Raw genomic sequence first — 18,845 nt, forward strand, 5'->3', positions numbered from 1 at the left:
AACCTCAGCCCAGAACTCACACGTTGGTCTCTCTCTGAGAGCTCAGGACACTATTAGTGGTAGCATATGAATCATCTGAGGCCCTGGGACCATCCGTGTTGATTTGTTTGCTGGATACAGGTTCTCTATAATGTAGCATTTTACGAAGACCGTGACTAATATCCTGATTTTCAGGAAGCAAAAAGGAGACATTAGTAGAATTTCTAGATGAAGGGGAATCATTTTCCTACTGTACTCATTATGTCACATCACATCCAAAATCCCACTTTCAGTCCCAAGAGCCATTTTTAGTGTAGAATTACTAAAGAGAGTTCTGCAAAAATATCATACATGGACTAAAGAAACTGAAAGGTTAGGAGGGAGAGATTTAAAGAAGGAAAATTAAGGGTAGAATAATATCTGCATTCAAACATTAAAAACAAAACACGGGGACAGTTTGTAGAAGTGACTAGAGAGTAGATTTTGACATCTACCCAAAACAGAACTTTCTGAAAGTTAGAACTATCTAACAGAGGCACAGATATAATGCATTTCCTGTAACTGGAAGTGATCAAAGTTGAGAAACTCACCTTCCAGGCACCATTCCAGCCTTCCATATCCAGCAGACCTACTGGACACCAATTCTGTTCTCCATAGCAGCACTTATAAAATTTAATATGAACTGAACCACCTGGGAATTATTAAAAGACAGATTGATTCATGAGGTCTGGAGCAGTATCTGAGATTCTGCATGACTAGCAAGCTCTCAGGTGATGCCAATGCTGCTAGTCAATGGATCACACGTTGAATAGCAAGCTGCTGTGGCAGAGGCTCTCAGATGTGTCTGTGTGGAATCACCTGGGGTAGGGGACACTTTAGAAAAAGTATCAATGTCTGGATCTCTCACTCTTAGAGAGTTTAATTCATATGATGTGTGGCCTGGGCATCAGAATTTTTCAAAGCTCTCTAAGTGATCTTAATATGCAATTAAGTTTAAATGCCCTTTGACTATTTATTTACTGAGACAGAGTCTTGCTCTGTTGCCCAGTCTGGAGTGCAATGGCAATCTTGGCTCACTGCAACCTCCACCTCCTGAGTTCACTCAATTCTCCTGCCTCAGCCTCCCCAGTAGCTGGGATTACCGGCATGCACCACCATGCCCAGCTAATTTTTGTATTTTTAGTAGAGACGGGGTTTCACCATGTTGGCCAGGCTGGACTCGAATTCCTGACCTCAGGTGATCCACCCACTTTGGCCTCCCAACGTGCTGGGATTACAGGCATGAGCCACCACGTCCAGCCTCTTTGACCTTTTCAAATCACAAAAACACTAACTTAGAGATCACCTCTGCAAAGACCTTTAAGTCTTGAAATGTAATTATCTAGGCTTGGCAGGGCTTATCACTCATACATATTCACATTGGTTCAATATTTTGAAGGAAAGCTTTACAATAATTATTAATTCTTATAACTAGTGGGGCATTAGACCGTATAATGCCTCAAGTTCCTTTCAGATTTGAGAAACCATTGCCCTGATTCAAAATCTGGTAATGCATATATTTGACCACGAGGTGGTGATGAAGCAACAGAATATGATATCACAAACCCCTCAGAAAGTTGAGCAGCCTGTGACTTATGCCAACACTTAAGGGTGCCCCACTTGCAGACTGTGTCGAATTCTCATCTTTTTTTTTTTTTTTTTTGCCTTTGACAAGTTTTTTATTGTGAAATATTGGATCTAGAAAAAAGTACAAAATGTCAACAAGTACAGTATTTCAATAGTCTATACATGTGAACAGCTTAACAGGTTCACTGCAGAATGCATATTTAGACCAATATAATCTAAAAAGGACTGCAATATTCACAGGCTATTAATACATAAATAACTTGAGTCAAAATGACCCTTACTGGTAAATGCTAATTAATAGTGGAAAACAGGCTAAAAGCACAATACACCACACCATAGCATCTCCTTACAGGTCCACATTTAAAGAATATCAGTTTATTAAGTCAAAACACTACAGAGATCCAGGACTGGGACTGAATTACTAGTTTATACAATTGCAAAAAATTTAAGTTATAAAATAAGGTCATGGAATAAAGAAGGGTATTTAATTAGGACTGAATACTGTGAAGCCCATGAAAGGGTTTTAGCCTTGGAATTTACAAAGCTAAATTATTAGACTGTTAATGTTAGCTAACATTAAAACTGAATTACCTTCCCTTTTAATGTTAGCTAATATTAATATTAAACTATTTTTAATTTTGATGTTAGCTAAGAGGAAGGACAAGGACAACTTTCTTTTGTAGTTTCTCCAACAAGATGTAAGAACTATCAAAAAGTAAAACCATAATGACCACTGTGGACTGATAAATGGCTATGAAACAAGAATATAAAACATTACAAATTTCAAAGAAAGGTAATAACTATCTTATGAATTTAACAAATCCTGCAAACGTTAAAATCCATGTTAAGGCATTATCTATCATGGTTGAGAGTACTAAATTTAAGAAAATTATTACATGAAGATCTCATAAAAATAAACTGGTTTAGTTTACAAGATTCTAACTGAATCTTTTTCTATCGCTTGAAAATTACCCTATATTATGCTTTCAAAATGGACAAAGAATTATTTGGTATCACTTTATAATGAACTATGAGAACAGTCCATTGAAACACATCATGTTAAAAAAAATTTGTTTCAATCATGTGTTCTTAAGAAAGCCAACCTTTGATATGACATTCACAATCAATGCTTGTATAAAAACAAAATCTTTAAAACTTATAAATTTAGTAACAGTTTTACATGAAGCAAATTTATCTTTGCCCATAAATTATTGAGAAGCAACTCACTCTATACAGTGTATCTAGCAATACTTTAAAATCAAACTAAAACTCTGAACTGATAATAACTAGGAGATAAATTCCATTTCAGGCTGAAAACCGCTGGATCAGAATATAGTTAGTCAATAACTTCACATAACGTATCCCACCCTACCTTAACCTTTTATAGACAATTTTAAAGACTTTAGGACAATTTACTTATAGTGCCTGAATCTTATAGTAGATTCCAATTTATTCAAAGATTATCACAGATTGGATTAAAAAGATTAATTTTTTTCAGATTTGCTTTAAATTTACAAATTATGTTGTACATAAATATTAACTTAGATAACCACACATAGGAAAAGCAGATATATGGATCATTGTAGAAACATTAAAATTTTCAAGAAATTTTATAAAAAATAAAGCAAAACATGTAACTCACAAAATACTAATATGAAGCCATATGACATAAAAAATAAAATTACTCTTTAAGAAGCAACTTAAAATTAAATCTTTGGGGAACTATTTTGACATAATTAAATGAATTCAAAGACCAACAGCTTCCCTTATCACACAGAAACAAATCACAAAATTTTCTACAATCTATATGCATTATCAGTTAGTTCTAAATGTAATCTCAAACATTTTACTAGCAACTTTGATTTCCTTTTGAAATAGGCTTCTGTACATATGCATTTATATACAAACATTTATTAAACATGATTTTAAAACAAACTGTGTACAAAAGATCAGCATTCCTATAAATAAAAACATTAGGTGGCAAAAAGGCACTTGTAAGTAAAAATCTACAGTAGTTTTTACAAAACAGAAACACATTTTACCTTAGATACTGTACAATAAACATTAATTCCTATACCAATAATGAAAATGCTAGGTTACTAATGTTAATGATGTAACTTTAAAAAACAAATTTACGTATATCTGAAGTTCATTTAATAAAAGCACCGTGATTTTCTCCTAAATTCATGTTGATGCAAAGTAAAAACACAATTCCCAAAAAACCAGTGTTCGCCATTTTTCGAGTTTAAAAGTTTTTGTATTTCTAAACTGAAAACTGTTTGTCTGAAATTAGCATAGTGTAAAACAAAAACAAAACAAAAAAACCCTGCTGCTCTGACTTCTTAAACCATACCTAGTCTATTATTGCATGTTGCATTTTACAAAGAGCACTACTCATGCACTCCTTTACAACTGTTTAATACTATTGCTGGCAAAAAAGTTCCTTTATATCAAACAATTAAAAAGTTACTTCAAACCAGTTGAAGTTTTATTTGAACATTTTACAACTTAAAAAATGCTGTATATCAATTATAAAAGTGAATAGGAAACACACCAATTCATTTGGTGTGCAAAAATATTTTTCTACTACACAGAATTTAAGGGCTTCACAGAATTTTTTTTCCCCAAATTTACATTGTAAGAAGACATGCTAAACAAATTACTTTCTCAAGGAGATGTCAGTATGCTTCCACTTTTGTCAAATTTTTTACCCTTTGATAATGCTGCCACCTGTTTGAGTAGTTCTCTGTTTTTGGCCTGAAGTTGTTCCACAGTTTCTTTGTGAGCTTTTTCCATACTGTTCATTTTTGTTCTCAAATTTGACTCTTGGTACTGAAAGTCTGCCTTTAGTTCAGTTAACTTTTTATCTTTTTCTAAAGTGGTCTGGTCTCTCTGCTGTAAGAGACGCTTAAGTGACATCACTTCTTCTTTCAGTTGACTTATAAGGACAAAATTGTCTGTTCTCCCACTATCTGCTGACTGATTTATAGAGCTATCTCCATTAGATGGCTTAGATTCCAATTTGGGCTTTTTCTTTGGAGTTTCATTCTGAATTGCTGCAGAGGATTTATGGCTCTGTTTCCACAGTCCCTGCTCTTGTTCTGGACTTAGATTGCTGATTTTGTGATAGCTACTGCTGTGACGACGGTGATGGTGATGATGGTGGTGATGATGTTTTGGATGATGCCGGTCTTTCTCTCTAAGAGATGAAGAAGATGAATTTGAATGTGAAGATCCCAGGCTCTTCCTTTGTTCTTTCGTCTTCTGTAAAACTCTTTTGTACGATAAAGTACAGAGCCAGCATAATAACTTTCCATCAACCTTTCTTCTTCCTTCCTCCTTCCGATCAAAAGCACACTGCTGTTTGCATTGTTCACAGGTCTGAGGTGGTCCATACTTTTTTTCTGAATTTGTGCAACGCTGACACTTGGTACCAATAAATGCTGCAATTATGTTACAGTACTGACAAGGCTTGGGCGTCCCAAATTGCTTCACGTTTTGAGCACACTTCTTACAAATTGTGTTAGTTTTGCTCTCTTGTTGAAATTCTGATCTGCAGTAAGTACATTTTACAATAGGATGTGCAATCCGACATTCCTTGCAGAGCTGCTGGCCCTGGGAGAGCTCCTCGAAGGGATAGCGCTGGGTACACTCGGTGCAGGCGTGCAGGGCCGAGGCCGCCATCCTGCTCCTCAGTCTCCTCCTCCGCCACCGCCCGCTCCGAGGCGGGGCCCTACGGAGAACCCGAGAGCCGCCGCCGCGGCCCGGGCCGCGGGCTCCTCCTCCTCGCCCTCCCCCTGCCTCGCGCCCCGAATTCTCATCTTTGAGAGGTGATTGGTCAGACTCTTTTAAGAATCTTATCAACGTTATAGACAAAGAAATGCATGCACACAAACATGAATACAATTGTAAGCAGTTCACAGACCCTGAAATTAAACTGGACAGCCAAGGCTGAAGAGACGTTAACTCCCGTATAAATTATATGAAGCCTCTACCACTCCCACCTCCACCCTTCTCAGCAGCTGACCACATCTCCTGCTTCAGAGAGGAAATGGAATAAATAAGGCCCCAAATCTATCACTTTAGCTAACCCACTGCCACCTTCCTCCCATCTACATGGGACAGATGTCATTTCTTTTTATCAAAAACTAAATCTTTCAGCGGTGCTCCTGATCCATTTCATCCTGGCCTCCACCAAGTTCATGGTCCCTCCACTTTATGCCTTCTTATGCTAATTTAAAAGTAAGTCGTTTTTCTCAGTGTAAAACTAGGAGATGGTCTTTATTTTTAAACACACAGAATAGCAAAGGGCATCACATAAAAATAACCATAAATCTCCTAAATCGTTATGTTTTTCTTCTATATAGTTTCTGAGTTTATATATATTCTGGGCTTACAAAAATATAATCATGTTATGCAAACTGTTTTATGACATTACTACTTAATGTAACTTTAAAATATTTTCATCTTTATATTTCTTCACCTGCAGATGTGGTTCTTTTTTTTTATTATTATACTTTAGGTTTTAGGGTACATGTGCACAATGTGCAGGTTTGTTACATATGTATCCATGTGCCATGTTGATTTCCTGCACCCATTAACTCGTCATTTAGCATTAGGTATATCTCCTAATGCTGTCCCTCTCCCCTCCCCCAACCCCACAACAGTCCCCGGAGTGTGACGTTCCCCTTCCTGTGTCCATGAGTTCTCATTGTTCAATTCCCACCTATGAGTGAGAACATGCAGTGTTTGGTTTTTTGTCCTTGCGATAGTTCACTGAGAATGATGTTTTCCAGTTTCATCCATGTCCCAACAAAGGACATGAACTCATCATTTTTTATGGCTGCATAGTATTCCATGGTGTATATGTGCCACATTTTCTTAATCCAGTCTATCGTTGTTGGACATTTGGGTTGGTTCCAACTCTTTGCTATTGTGAATAGTGCCGCAATAAACATGCGTGTGCATGTGTCTTTATAGCAGCATGATTTATAGTCCTTTGGGTATATACCCAGTAATGGGATGCCTGGGTCAAATGGTATTTCTAGTTCTAGATCCCTGAGGAATCGCCACACTGATTTCCACAATGGTTGAACTAGTTTACGGTCCCACCAACAGTGTAAAAGTATTCCTATTTCTCCACATCCTCCACATCCTCTCCAGCACCTGTTGTTTCCTGATTTTTTAATGATGGCCATTCTAACTGGTGTGAGATGGTATCTCATTGTGGTTTTGATTTGCATTTCTCTGATGGCCAGTGATGATGAGCATTTCTTCATGTGTTTTTTGGCTGCATAAATGTCCTCTTTTGAGAAGTGTCTGTTCATGTCCTTTGCCCACTTTTTGATGGGGTTGTTTGTTTTTTTCTTGTAAATTTGTTTGAGTTCATTGTAGATTCTAGATATTAGCCCTTTGTCAGATGAGTAGATTGCAAAAATTTTCTTGCCCATGCCTATGTCCTGAATGGTATTACCTAGGTTTTCTCCTAGGATTTTTATGGTGTGAGGTCTAACATGTAAGTCTTTAATCCATCTTGAATTAATTTTTGTATAAGGTGTAAGGAAGGGATCCAGTTTCAGCTTTCTACATATAGCTAGCCGGTTTTCCCAGCACCATTTATTAAATAGGGAATCCTTTCCCCATTGCTTGTTTTTGTCAGGTTTGTCAAAGATCAGATGGTTGTAGATATGCGGCATTATTTCTGAGGGCTCTGTTCTGTTCCATTGGTCTATATCTCTGTTTTGGTACCAGTATCATGCTGTTTCGGTTACTCTAGCCTTGTAGTATAGTTTGAAGTCAGGTAGCGTGATGCCTCCAGCTTTGTTCTTTTGGCTTAGGATTGACTTGGCGATGCGGGCTCTTTTTTGGTTCCATATGAACTTTAAAGTAGTTTTTTCCAATTCTGTGAAGAAAGTCATTGGTAGCTTGATGGGGATGGCATTGAATCTATAAATTACCTTGGGCAGTATGGCCATTTTCACGATATTGATTCTTCCTACCCATGAGCATGGAATGTTCTTCCATTTGTTTGTATCCTCTTTTATTTCATTGAGCAGTGGTTTGTAGTTCTCCTTGAAGAGGTCCTTCACGTCCCTTATAAGTTGGATTCCTAGGTATTTTATTCTCTTGGAAGCAATTGTGAATGGGAGTTCACTCATGATTTGGCTCTCTGTTTGTCTGTTATTGGTGTATAAGAATGCTTGTGATTTTTGCACATTGATTTTGTATCCTGAGACTTTGCTGAAGTTGCCTATCAGCTTAAGGAGATTTTGGGCTGAGACTATGGGGTTTTCTAGATATACAATCATGTCATCTGCAAACAGGGACAATTTGACTTCCTCTTTTCCTAACTGAATACCCTTTATTTCCTTCTCCTGCCTTATTGCTCTGGCCAGAACTTCCAACACTGTGTTGAATAGGAGTAGTGAGGGAGGGCATCCCTGTCTTGTGCCAGTTTTCAAAAGGAATGCTTCCAGTTTTTGCCCATTCAGTATGATGTTGGCTGTGGGTTTGTCATAGATAGCTCTTATTATTTTGAGATACGTCCCATCAATACCTAATTTATTGAGAGTTTTTAGCATGAAGTGTTGTTGAATTTTGTCAAAGGCCTTTTCTGCATCTATTGAGATAATCGTATGGTTTTTGTCATTGGTTCTGTTTATATGCTGGATTACATTTATTGATTTGCATGTGTTGAACTAGCCTTGCATCCCAGGGATGAAGTCCACTTGATCATGGTGGATAAGCTTTTTGATGTGCTGCTGGATTCAGTTTGCCAGTATTTTATTGAGGATTTTTGCATGGATGTTCATCAGGGATATTGGTCTAAAATTCTCTTTTTTTGTTGTGTCTCTGCCAGGCTTTGGTATCAGGATGATACTGGCCCCATAAAATGAGTTAGGGAGGATTCCCTCTTTTTCTATTGCTTGGAGTAGTTTCAAAAGGAATGGTACCAGCTCCTCCTTGTACCTGTGGTAGAATTTGACTGTGAATCCGTCTGGTCCTGGACTTTTTTTGGTTGGTAAGCTATTAATTATTGCCTTAATTTCAGAGCCTGTTTTTGGTCTATTCAGAGATTCAACTTCTTCCTGGTTTAGTCTTGGGAGAGTGTATGTGTCGAGGAATTTATCCATTTCTTCTAGATTTTCTACTTTATTTGCATAGAGGTGTTTATAGTATTCTCTGATGGCAGTTTGTATATCTCTGGGATTGGTGGTGATATCCCCTTTATCATTTTTTATTGCATCTATTTGATTCTTCTCTCTTTTCTTCTCTATTAGTCTTGCTAGCAGTCTATCCATTTTATTGATCTTTTCAAAAAACCAGCTCCTGGATTCACTGATTTTTTGAAGAGTTTTTTGTGTCTCTATTTCCTTCAGTTCTGCTCTTATCTTAGTTATTTCTTGCCTTCTGCTAGCTTTTGAATGTGTTTGCTCTTGCTTCTCTAGTTCTTTTAATTGTGAGGTTAGGGTGTCCATTTTAGATCTTTCCTGCTTTCTCTTGTGTGCATTTAGTGCTATAAATTTCCCTCTACACACTGCTTTGAATGTGTCCCAGAGATTCTGGTATGTTGTGTCTTTGTTCTCGTTGGTTTCAAAGAACATCTTTATTTCTGCCTTCATTTCGTTATGTACCCAGTAGTCATTCAGGAGCAGGTTGTTCAGTTTCCATGTAGTTGAGCTGTTTTGAGTGAGTTTCTTAATCCTGAGTTCTAGTTTGATTGCACTGTGGTCTGAGAGACAGTTTGTTATAATTTCTGTTCTTTTACATTTGCTGAGGAGTGCTTTACTTCCAACTATGTGGTCAATTTTGGAATAAGTGTGGTGTGGCACTGAGAAGAATTTATATTCTGTTGATTTGGGGTGGAGAGTTCTGTAGATGTCTATTAGGTCCGCTCGGTGCAGAGCTGAGTTCAATTCCTGGATATCCTTGTTAACTTTCTGTCTCATTGATCTGTCTAATATTGACAATGAGGTGCTAAAGTCTCCCATTATTATTGTGTGGGAGTCTAAGTCTCTTTGTAGGTCTCTAAGGACTTGCTTTATGAATCTGGGTGCTCCTGTATTGGGTGCATATATATTTAGGATAGTTAGCTCTTCTTGTTGAATTGATCCCTTTACCATTATGTAATGGCCTCCTTTGTCTCTTTTGATACTTGTTAGTGTAAAGTCTGTTTTATCAGAGACTAGGATTGTAACCCCTGCCTGTTTTTGTTTTCCATTTGCTTGGTAGATCTTCCTCTATCCCTTTATTTTGAGCCTATGTGTGTCTCTGCACGTGCGATGGGTCTCCTGAATACAGCACACTGATGGGTCTTGACTCTTTATCCAATTTGGCAGTCTGTGTCTTTTAATTGGAGCATTTAGCCCATTTACATTTAACATTAATATTGTTATGTGTGAATTTGATCCTGTCATTATGATGTTAGTTGGTTATTTTGCTCATTAGTTAATGCAGTTTCTTCCTAGCCTCGATGGTCTTTACAATTTGGCATGTCTTTGCAGTGGCTGGTACTGGTTGTTCCTTTCCGTGTTTAGTGCTTCCTTCAGGAGCTCTTTTAGGGCAGGCCTGGTGGTGACAAAATCTCTCAGCATTTGCTTGTCTGTAAAGTATTTTATTTCTCCTTCACTTATGAAGCTTAGTTTGGCTGGATATGAAATTCTGGGTTGAAAATTATTTTCCTTAAGACTGTTGAATATTGGCCCCCACCCTCTTCTGCCTTGTAGAGTTTCTGCCGAGAGATCAGCTGTTAGTCTGATGGGCTTCCCTTTGTGGGTAACCCGACCTTTCTCTCTGGCTGTCCTTACCATTTTTTCCTTCATTTCAACTTTGGTGAATCTGACAATTATATGTCTTGGAGTTGCTCTTCTCAAGGAGTATCTTTGTGGTGTTCTCTGTATTTCCTGAATTTGAATGTTGGCCTGCCTTGCTAGATTGGGGAAGTTTTCCTGGATCATATCCTGTGGAGTGTTTTCCAACTCGGTTCCATTCTCCCCGTCATTTTCGGGTACACCAATCAGACGTAGATTTGGTCTTTTCACATAGTCCCATATTTCTTGGAGGCTTTGTTCATTTCTTTTTATTCTTTTTTCTCTAAACTTCTCTTCTCACTTCATTTCATTCATTTGATCTTCCATCACTGATACCCTTTCTTCCACTTGATCGAATTGGCTACTGAGGCTTGTGCATTCGTCACGTAGTTCTCATGCCTTGGTTTTCAGCTCCATCAGGTCCTTTAAGGACTTCTCTGCATTGGTTATTTAGTTAGCCATTCGTCTAATTTTTTTTTCAATGTTTTTAACTACTTTGCCATGGGTTTGAACTTCCTCCTTTAGCTCGGAGTAGTTTGATCGTCTGAAGCCTTCTTCTCTCAACTCGTCAAAGTCATTCTCCTTCCAGCTTTGTTCCGTTGCTGGTGAGGAGCTGCGTTCTGTTGGAGGAGGAGAGGTGCTCTGATTTTTAGAGTTTTCCATTTTTCTGCTCTGTTTTTTCCCCATCTTTTTGGTTTTATCTACCTTTGGTCTTTGATGATGGTGACATACAGATGGCTTTTGGTGTGGATGTCCTTTGTGTTTGTTAGTTTTCCTTCTAACAGGCAAGACCCTCAGCTGCAGGTCTGTTGGAGTTTGCTGGAGGTCCACTCCAGACCCTGTTTGCCTGGGTATCAGCAGCAGAGGCTGCAGAACAGCGGATATTGGTGAACAGCAAATGTTGCTGCCTGATCATTCCACTGGAAGTTTTGTCTCAGAGGAGTACCCGGCCGTGTGAGGTGTCAGTCTGCCCTTACTGGGGGGTGCCTCCCAGTTAGGCTACTCGGGGGTCAGGGACCCACTTGAGGAGGCAGTCTGTCCATTGTCAGATCTCCAACTGCACGTGGGGAGAACCACTACTCTCTTCAAAGCTGTCAGACAGGGACATTTAAGTCTGCAGAGGATTCTGCTGCCTTTTGTTTGGCTGTGTCCTGCCCCCAGAGGTGGAGTCTACAGAGGCAGGCAGGCCTCCTTGAGCTGCGGTGGGCTCCACCCAGTTTGAGCTTCCCTGCCGCTTTGTTTACCTACTCAAGCCTCAGCAATGGCAGGCGCCCCTCCCCCAGCCTCGCTGAGGCCTTGCAGTTTGATCTCAGACTGCTGTGCTAGCAATGAGTGAGGCTCCGTGGGCGTAGGACCCTGTGAGCTAGGCGCGGGATATAATCTCCTGGTGTGCTGTTTGCTAAGACCATTGGAAAAGTGCAGTATTAGGGTGGGAGCAACCCAATTTTCCAGGTACCATCTGTCACCCCTTTCTTTGACTAGGAAAGAGAATTCCCTGACCCCTTGCACTTCCCAGGTGAGGTGATGCCTCGCCCTGCTTCGGCTCACTCTCCGTGCGCTGAACCCACTGTCTTGCACCCACTTTCCGACACTCCCCAGTGAGATGAACCCGGTACCTCAGTTGGGAATGCAGAAATCACCCGTCTTCTGCATCACTCATGCTGGGAGCTGTAGACTGGAGCTGTTCCTATTCCTTGTTTAATGTTTTCATAATGAAAGAGTGATGGATTTTTATCAGATGCTTTTTCCTGCATATATTGAGTTGATCATGCTGTCTTTTTCCCCTCTTCTTCTGTTAATATGATGTATTACATTTATGATTTTTTTATGTTAAACTACTTTTACATTCCTGTGATGAATCATAATTACCCATGGTGTACAATCCTTTGAATATACTGCTGGATTCAGTTTGCTAGTATTTCTGATTTTATTTCATGTGGTCAGAAAAGATATTTTGTATGATTTCAAAATTTTAAAATTTATTGAAACTTGTTTTGTGGCCTAACACATGGTCTATCCCAGAGAATGTTTCATGTGCACTTGAAAAGAAAGTGTTTTCTGTTGTTTTGGGGGTGGGACATTTTATAGATGTTTTTCAGGTGTGTTTGTTTTATAGTGTTTCTCAATTATTCTATTTCCTTATTAATCTTTTCTATAGTCCCTTAGTCAATTTGATGTGACTATAATGGAATACATAACACAGCCTGGATAATTCATAAAGAACAAAGATTTATTTCTTACAGTTCTGGAGGCTGGGAAGTCCAAAATTGAGAGGCCAGTGGCATCTGGTATGGGACCTCATGTTGCATTCCCCCATGATGGAAGATGGAAGGGCAACAGAATACATGAGAGAACAAGAGAGGGTCCAACTCACTTTTATAACAAGCCTTCTCAATAACTAGCCCACTCCCAAGAAAACGACATGAATCCATTCATGAGGTCTCTGCATTAGGTCTCCATTTTGACCTAATCACCTCTTATTAGGCCCCACTTCTCAACACTGTTGCATTGAGGATTAATTTTCCAACATATGAACTTCAGGGGACACATTCAAACCGTGGCAGTAGTTGTTCTATCATTACTGAAGCTAGAATCTTCAACTACTATTGTTGAATTATCTATTTCTCCCTTTGATTCTGTTGGTTATTACTTCATATGTTTTGGGGCTGTGTTGTTAGGTGAATATATGTTTTAATTGTTCTAGCTTCTTGATGGATTGACTATTTTCATAACCTTTATCTCTCATCACAGTTTTTGTCTTAAAGTCTATTTTGTTTAGTATTAGCATAGCCACTGCAGCTTTCTTTTGCTTAGAGCATGCATGAAATATCTTTTTTCCATTATTTTATTTCAACCTATCCGTGTTTTTGAATCTAAAGTATGTCTCTTATAGACAATATGTATTTGAGTCATGTTTTTGATTCATTCTGCCTTTTAACTGATAAGTTTAATCAATTTCCATTTAATGTAATTACTGATGAAGAAGGACTTACTTTTGACGTTTTCTATTTGTTTTCCATATGTTATTTTTCAATTCTTTCACTATTGCCTTCTTTTGTATGAGGTAGATTTTTTTAAGTGTACCATTTTGGTTCACTTTTTATCTATTTTTTTAGTTATTTTCTTAGTGGTTGCCCTATGATTACAATTAACATCTTAATTTATAATTAATTAAGTTTTTCTTCCTGTAAGTGGACCATACTTTCTTTGTTTGCATGTCTCATACTTTTGGTTGAAAATTTGATATTGGATATGTTGAATATTATAATATGGTAACTCTGGAAATCAGATTCTCCTGCCTTCTAAGAATTTGTTGTTTCTGCCTGTTGTAGGTCGTATTTGTTTGCTGCTGACTTTTGTAAACTATTATTTAAAGACTGTATGCTTTGTCACATGTGGTTACTGAAATCTCTAAAGTCACTGAACTCATAACTTTTGTGGAAGAATGGACTTTTAGAGTTTCCTACTCTACCATTTTTGCTAATGTTATTCCCATAATTATTTTAAATTTTATATTGTCATTATCCTTGAACATTTCATAAATATTTTATGTAATCTATATTTAAGAGTTCTAATATATAATGTGTTTGCCTTTTAAGTCTTGTTTTGCTAACTCTTGTTTGGAGTGGCTTGTTTTCTTGTATGTTTGGGTTTTTTTTTAATTGTAAATTTATATTTGGCTGAAACTAACTTGTGAGAATTCTAAGGACTCAGAGTTGATGATGCCTTTCTCTTCATGAGTATTTCCTAGTAGTTTGCATTTTTTCCCCAGACCACATAGGTAGTGTAAATGAAAAACCCAGAACTAGTTTTGTCTATACTCATAAATTCCTGGGGGAGACTATTATATTTTTAACAATTTTTTCCACCTGGATCTGCAGGTAGAAATATGCTGGTTTTCCTGTAGGTTTTTGTCACTGCCAGTTTTTTCCTAGTCTAACCTATTACTGAGGGGATAATTCTTCCAACAGTCTCAGATGTGTGTGGCAACTATAGTTTGCTCTTCCATTTTATGTAGACTCAAGCAAGGCCTAGTCTTCTATTTCTCCTCAGCATTAATCCCTGAAGCTATATGTTCTTTGTATAGGCATTTGTACCCACAGCACCCACAGCTTCCATGTTATGTATTGCTCTGGTTTCATCTGATTATTATTTTGACACTTGAGGATTCCCTTATTTCTGTGAGCCCTGCTATACTCCACTATATATCCAGAAGAAGAATTCTATGATTCAATAATCTTGGGCTCAAATTCATATAGAAATTTAAGTTGATGGATCTGGATTTGTATCTCAGCTCTGCCACTTACTACCTCTGAAGTGACTTGGGAAAGTCACATAACCTCTTTAAGCCTCAATTTCCTATCTGTGGAATAGGTATAATAATACCTCTAACATAAGGTTATTGCAATGATTAGTGGAATAGCACCCATCACAAATGGCCTGGTATATAAATCTTAACCTAATGCTAAAAAAATTTTAAGTGCATTTACTTTTACTATTAAAGATGTGAACTTGTGAGTAACCATCTGTAACCTAGTTCTTTAGCTATGAAATGGGAATTTCATGTTTGTTAGCAGTACTTAAGAAAATGAATGCAAAGTATAAAGCACAGTACTTGGCACATAAGAAACAACCAATGAGTTGTAACAATTATCTATAAGAACTATAAAAATAGCAGGCTATACACAAAGCTGTCTACATTGATTTAGTAAGTGGTCAGTTGGTAATGAAGATAACATCTTGCCACGTTAAAAAATAAGCTTGGAGAGATTTGATGAGTAGTGTTTCATATAGTAATATCTTTGTAAAACTATGTCTGTGTCTTCCAATCCTCCCCACCCCCACTTCACCACACTCATACACACACACACACACACACACACACACTCCTTAGCTTTTGGAATGCTTTCAGCTGCACATGGTAACACTTGTGTACAATCCACCTTAATCTAAAAAAGGGAGTCCAGGATTGAGGAGCAATAGATTTGTCTCCATTACATAAACTTTGAAGGGAACAGATTAAAATTTTCACTGCACATCCGAAATGAAATCTATTTTGAGGATGTGTCTAACATTGCATGTTATTATAACTTTATGCTTGTTTGAGCATAAAGTATTGAGTTGTATTGAGTTGGCTTTGAATTTCTTTTTCCATTATTAGTTTATATCAATGATTGCATTTTACTAGCTAATTAGTTTTGTGTGTATTTTTCCATCTCTGGGGAATTAATCTTTATTTTGTCTACATTTGAAGTTTTTCTGAATTTTTTAAATTTTTTCTAAACTGACTTTACTCTCTTGCTGTTTCCAGTTTCTCATTAGGGATTGGGAGATCTGCATTCCAGTTTTGTCTGTGGCACAACTAGCTGCCTGACCTGGAGTAAAGCACTTGCTTTCTCTGGGCTTCAGTTCCCTTACTAATCAAATAGGGGAGTTGGATTATGTGACCTGTAATCTCCATTTTAGCTCTATCTATGATTTAGAGAATCATATCAGCATATCAAATACATACCTGAATATGTTAAGATTGAGAAGATGCAGGCTGTGAGTACGATAATGTAAAGAACTTCACACAGAGCAAGAAACAAATATCAAGGTAACAAAGAGCAACCAAAAAGAGCAAAAGAAAATGATGAGTTCCAGTGGTGATTATGTCATTTTGGAGACAAGGGTGAAAACCAGAGCTCGGCCATGTGGTGTAAGGATTCATCAAGACAGGTGAAAGGATTTCTTCCCCTGATCAGTAACTGGGATAAGGCATCCTGAGTAAGCAACAGGCCCTGGCCTTCGATGGGGTCGTTCCATACAAAATTAGCAACAGTCACTTGGTAACTTAAGTGAGATTAAACGCCAGAATAAGATCCAGGGTCTGCTTTGTTAGAAAGGGCAAGGGAACCAAGTAATACGGGCTCATCCTATGCCTGACACCAAGGTTACCTTCCAAATGGAAAAGGACATTAGTTGGAAGGCCACAGTGGAGGTTAAGGGAAGAGGAGGCCACATTTCTTGAGCCTTAGGACACTCGGGAGGAGGTCGGCGGGTAGGGCAGGGATGCAGAGTGGTTGCTCCCTTGGAGAGTGGGACCTCATTTGTCTACACAGCCCACATTCCTCTCCTGAAATTCTCGACTCTTTCGGATAAATTTCTATTAAATTGAACGTCAAGTCAGTCTTAAGCCTCTTGAAGGAAAACAGAAAAGAAATTCCTGTAAGCGGTTGAGATGGGTGTGAGTGGTCGATAAGCAACGAAACAAACAGAATTAACCACCTCCTTTGGCTGCTCTGCCTACACCTCCTGGCACAGTACTCAATTCCCAGCGCAGAGGAGGAACCAAGCTGTGCGGATTCTCCAACAATCAGCGACGTGGGAAATGTTTCGGAGACACTAATTGGCTCGATTGCCTGGCGCGCTTCTGGACCGAAAGCTGTGGCTAGTTGAGACGTTGCCTGGCGACGTGTTACCCAGTGGCGCAGTGGTTCCGTAGAGGCCAGCTGGTTGCTACGCAACAGGAAACATTCCGCGCTACCGAGTACTTTCTACTCCCGACCAGGCATTGCTCTCTCTGGAGACCCTCGGCAGTGGTTGCTGTATTCTGACTTGGTGAGTCCTGGGAACCGACCCTCGGGGCTGGGCTCCGATTTCTGGGCCAGAAACAAAGCCTGACTTCCGGAGAACATAAAGGCTCAAAGAGGCAGCAAAAATCAATGGAAAAGCATTTCAGTGATTGTCTCCTATCCGCCCATCATTATAGAGGGGTGGAAAGTGAGCAATAGCGATATCAAGAGACTTGTCCAAGATCTCACGCTGAGTGGTCAAATCTGGACCTGCGCTGTTAAATACGGTAATCATTAGACCTCGTGTGGCTAGTCTGAATTGAAATGTGCTCATATGTAAAAAGCACACTGGATTTTGAAGGCGTGGTACCAAAAGATACCACTATAATTTTTATACTGTGTGTTCAAATGATTATGTTTTGTATATGGTAAATAAAACACATTATTAAAATTAATTTCACCTGTTTCTTTTTTTAAAATGCTATTACTTGAAAATTAAAATTGCATACAAAGCTCTCATATTTCTACTGGCCAGCACTGATCTATATAAAACCTAGGTCTGCCGACACCTGATTCAAGACCTCTTGTGCTAACCCTATTTTGGAAGGTGTTTTGAAGTATCTCCACTCATCTAATGGGGTGAAAGTGTGCGTGGTGGTGCAGAGTGCAAGACCGTTACAAAAGGCTCATATTTCTAGTGTTTTAGGACCTTGCTATTCAAAGTGTATGAATCAGAGCTTTCATTTTAACAAGCTCTGCAAGTGATTGTCCTGCACGTTAAAGCTCCAGAAGCACTGTGTCAGAAATTAGCCCTCAATTCCTTTTTTTTCCTTTGTTTCTTCTTGAGTACCTATACTGTATTTTTCAGACTGCGTGTACTAGAATTAGCTGCATTTTGAACAAGTTCCGCAGGAGATGAGAAACATTGATCTCAGTATTAATTACATTTCCTTTTTTCCTTCCAAATCTAGACCAGTGTGGTCCCCAGATGAGCAGCAGCAGCAGCATCCGCCAAGAACTTGCAAGAAATGCAAGTTCCTGGGTTCCACCCTAGCTACAGGGGTTCTTGAAGCCTAGGCACAGTTTCTAATTTTTTATTCCTTTAGTTCAAGTCCTCAGTTCGGGAAGACTGGGGTAACTTTGATGGGTTTTATTTGAGGGAAGTGAGCGAATTCAACTCTTCCTAGACCTTAAGTCCCTCTCCAGTAGCCTCCTTCCCCAATCCTTTTGATCTACTTTTCATTTTCTTTTTCCTCACCTATTCTTTTCAGGAGTAAGGATGACTTTTCGGGCCACAGATAGTGAATCTGACCTGACAGATATTGAAGAGTATGCCAAAAATTCTGCACTTTCAAGACTGAATAATATAAAAGCCAAAGGAAGAGTGAGTTATGTGACATCCACAGAAAATGAATCTAATACACAAATCCTAAATTTTAGGCACATTACAAAAGCTCAGGAGAAGACAAGAAAACGACAGCAGCCTATAAAACTAGAGCCTTTGGTAAGTTCAAAAACCATTGTTTTAGCCTCTGTAGCCACAGAGGAAGTTGCAAAATTGCTTTGGAGGATGGAAGTCATTTCCAGCCTCTGAATTGACAAAGAAGGAATGAAAAGCTAAAAGATAATAACTGTTTATGTAGTTGTAAATATGGTAAATATTTATTAAACAAATATTAAGTTCTAGGCACTGTTTAAGTTGAAGGATACAGTGGTGAACAAAGTTTTCAGGCAGATAAGTCCTCTCTAGGATTATGTACAATACAAATACTTAACTATGTATGCTATTAGGCACTTTTAAATATTAGGGTACCATTTCACACTGAGAAGTTTAGTAAATGTTATATTTAGTTATACAGTTTTATTATTTTCAAAG

General features: G+C 38.4%; 2 protein-coding genes across 11 annotated transcripts in view; one reads left to right on the forward strand and one right to left on the reverse strand.

Moving 5' to 3' along the window:
* DNAH6 (dynein axonemal heavy chain 6) overlaps positions 1-18,845 on the forward strand; it is a 350,848-nt gene that overhangs the window by 34,427 nt on the left and 297,576 nt on the right. For 6 of the 8 annotated variants that reach the window (XM_055243630.2, XM_055243633.2, XM_063617552.1 and 3 more), the window contains exon 2: positions 18,241-18,473. The exons of 1 other annotated variant lie outside the window; for it this stretch is intronic. In XM_055243630.2, the coding sequence (XP_055099605.1) occupies positions 18,249-18,473 (225 nt within the window). In that variant the 5' untranslated portion in view covers positions 18,241-18,248. Of the gene's footprint in view, positions 1-16,472; positions 17,016-18,240; positions 18,474-18,845 lie in introns of those variants that run through there. One more of the 8 variants, XM_055243629.2, reaches the window with a different exon arrangement.
* On the reverse strand, positions 1,740-5,358 carry LOC129463114 (protein FAM76B-like). Of its 3 annotated transcripts, XM_055243642.2 has the most exons (3): positions 5,069-5,358; positions 4,749-4,930; positions 1,740-4,580 (listed from the first exon to the last, which is right to left on the reverse strand). In XM_055243642.2, the coding sequence occupies exons 1-3, from the start codon at positions 5,287-5,289 to the stop codon at positions 4,273-4,275; spliced, it is 711 nt and encodes a 236-aa protein (XP_055099617.1). In that variant the 5' UTR covers positions 5,290-5,358; the 3' UTR covers positions 1,740-4,272. The 3 variants fall into 3 exon arrangements, with proteins under 3 accessions (XP_055099617.1, XP_055099615.1, XP_055099616.1); XM_055243640.2 differs by having other exon boundaries at positions 1,740-4,661; positions 4,740-5,356; XM_055243641.2 differs by having other exon boundaries at positions 4,749-5,354.

Source organism: Symphalangus syndactylus, chromosome 14, assembly GCF_028878055.3.
Source record: "Symphalangus syndactylus isolate Jambi chromosome 14, NHGRI_mSymSyn1-v2.1_pri, whole genome shotgun sequence".
Taxonomy (NCBI): Eukaryota; Metazoa; Chordata; class Mammalia; order Primates; family Hylobatidae; genus Symphalangus; species Symphalangus syndactylus.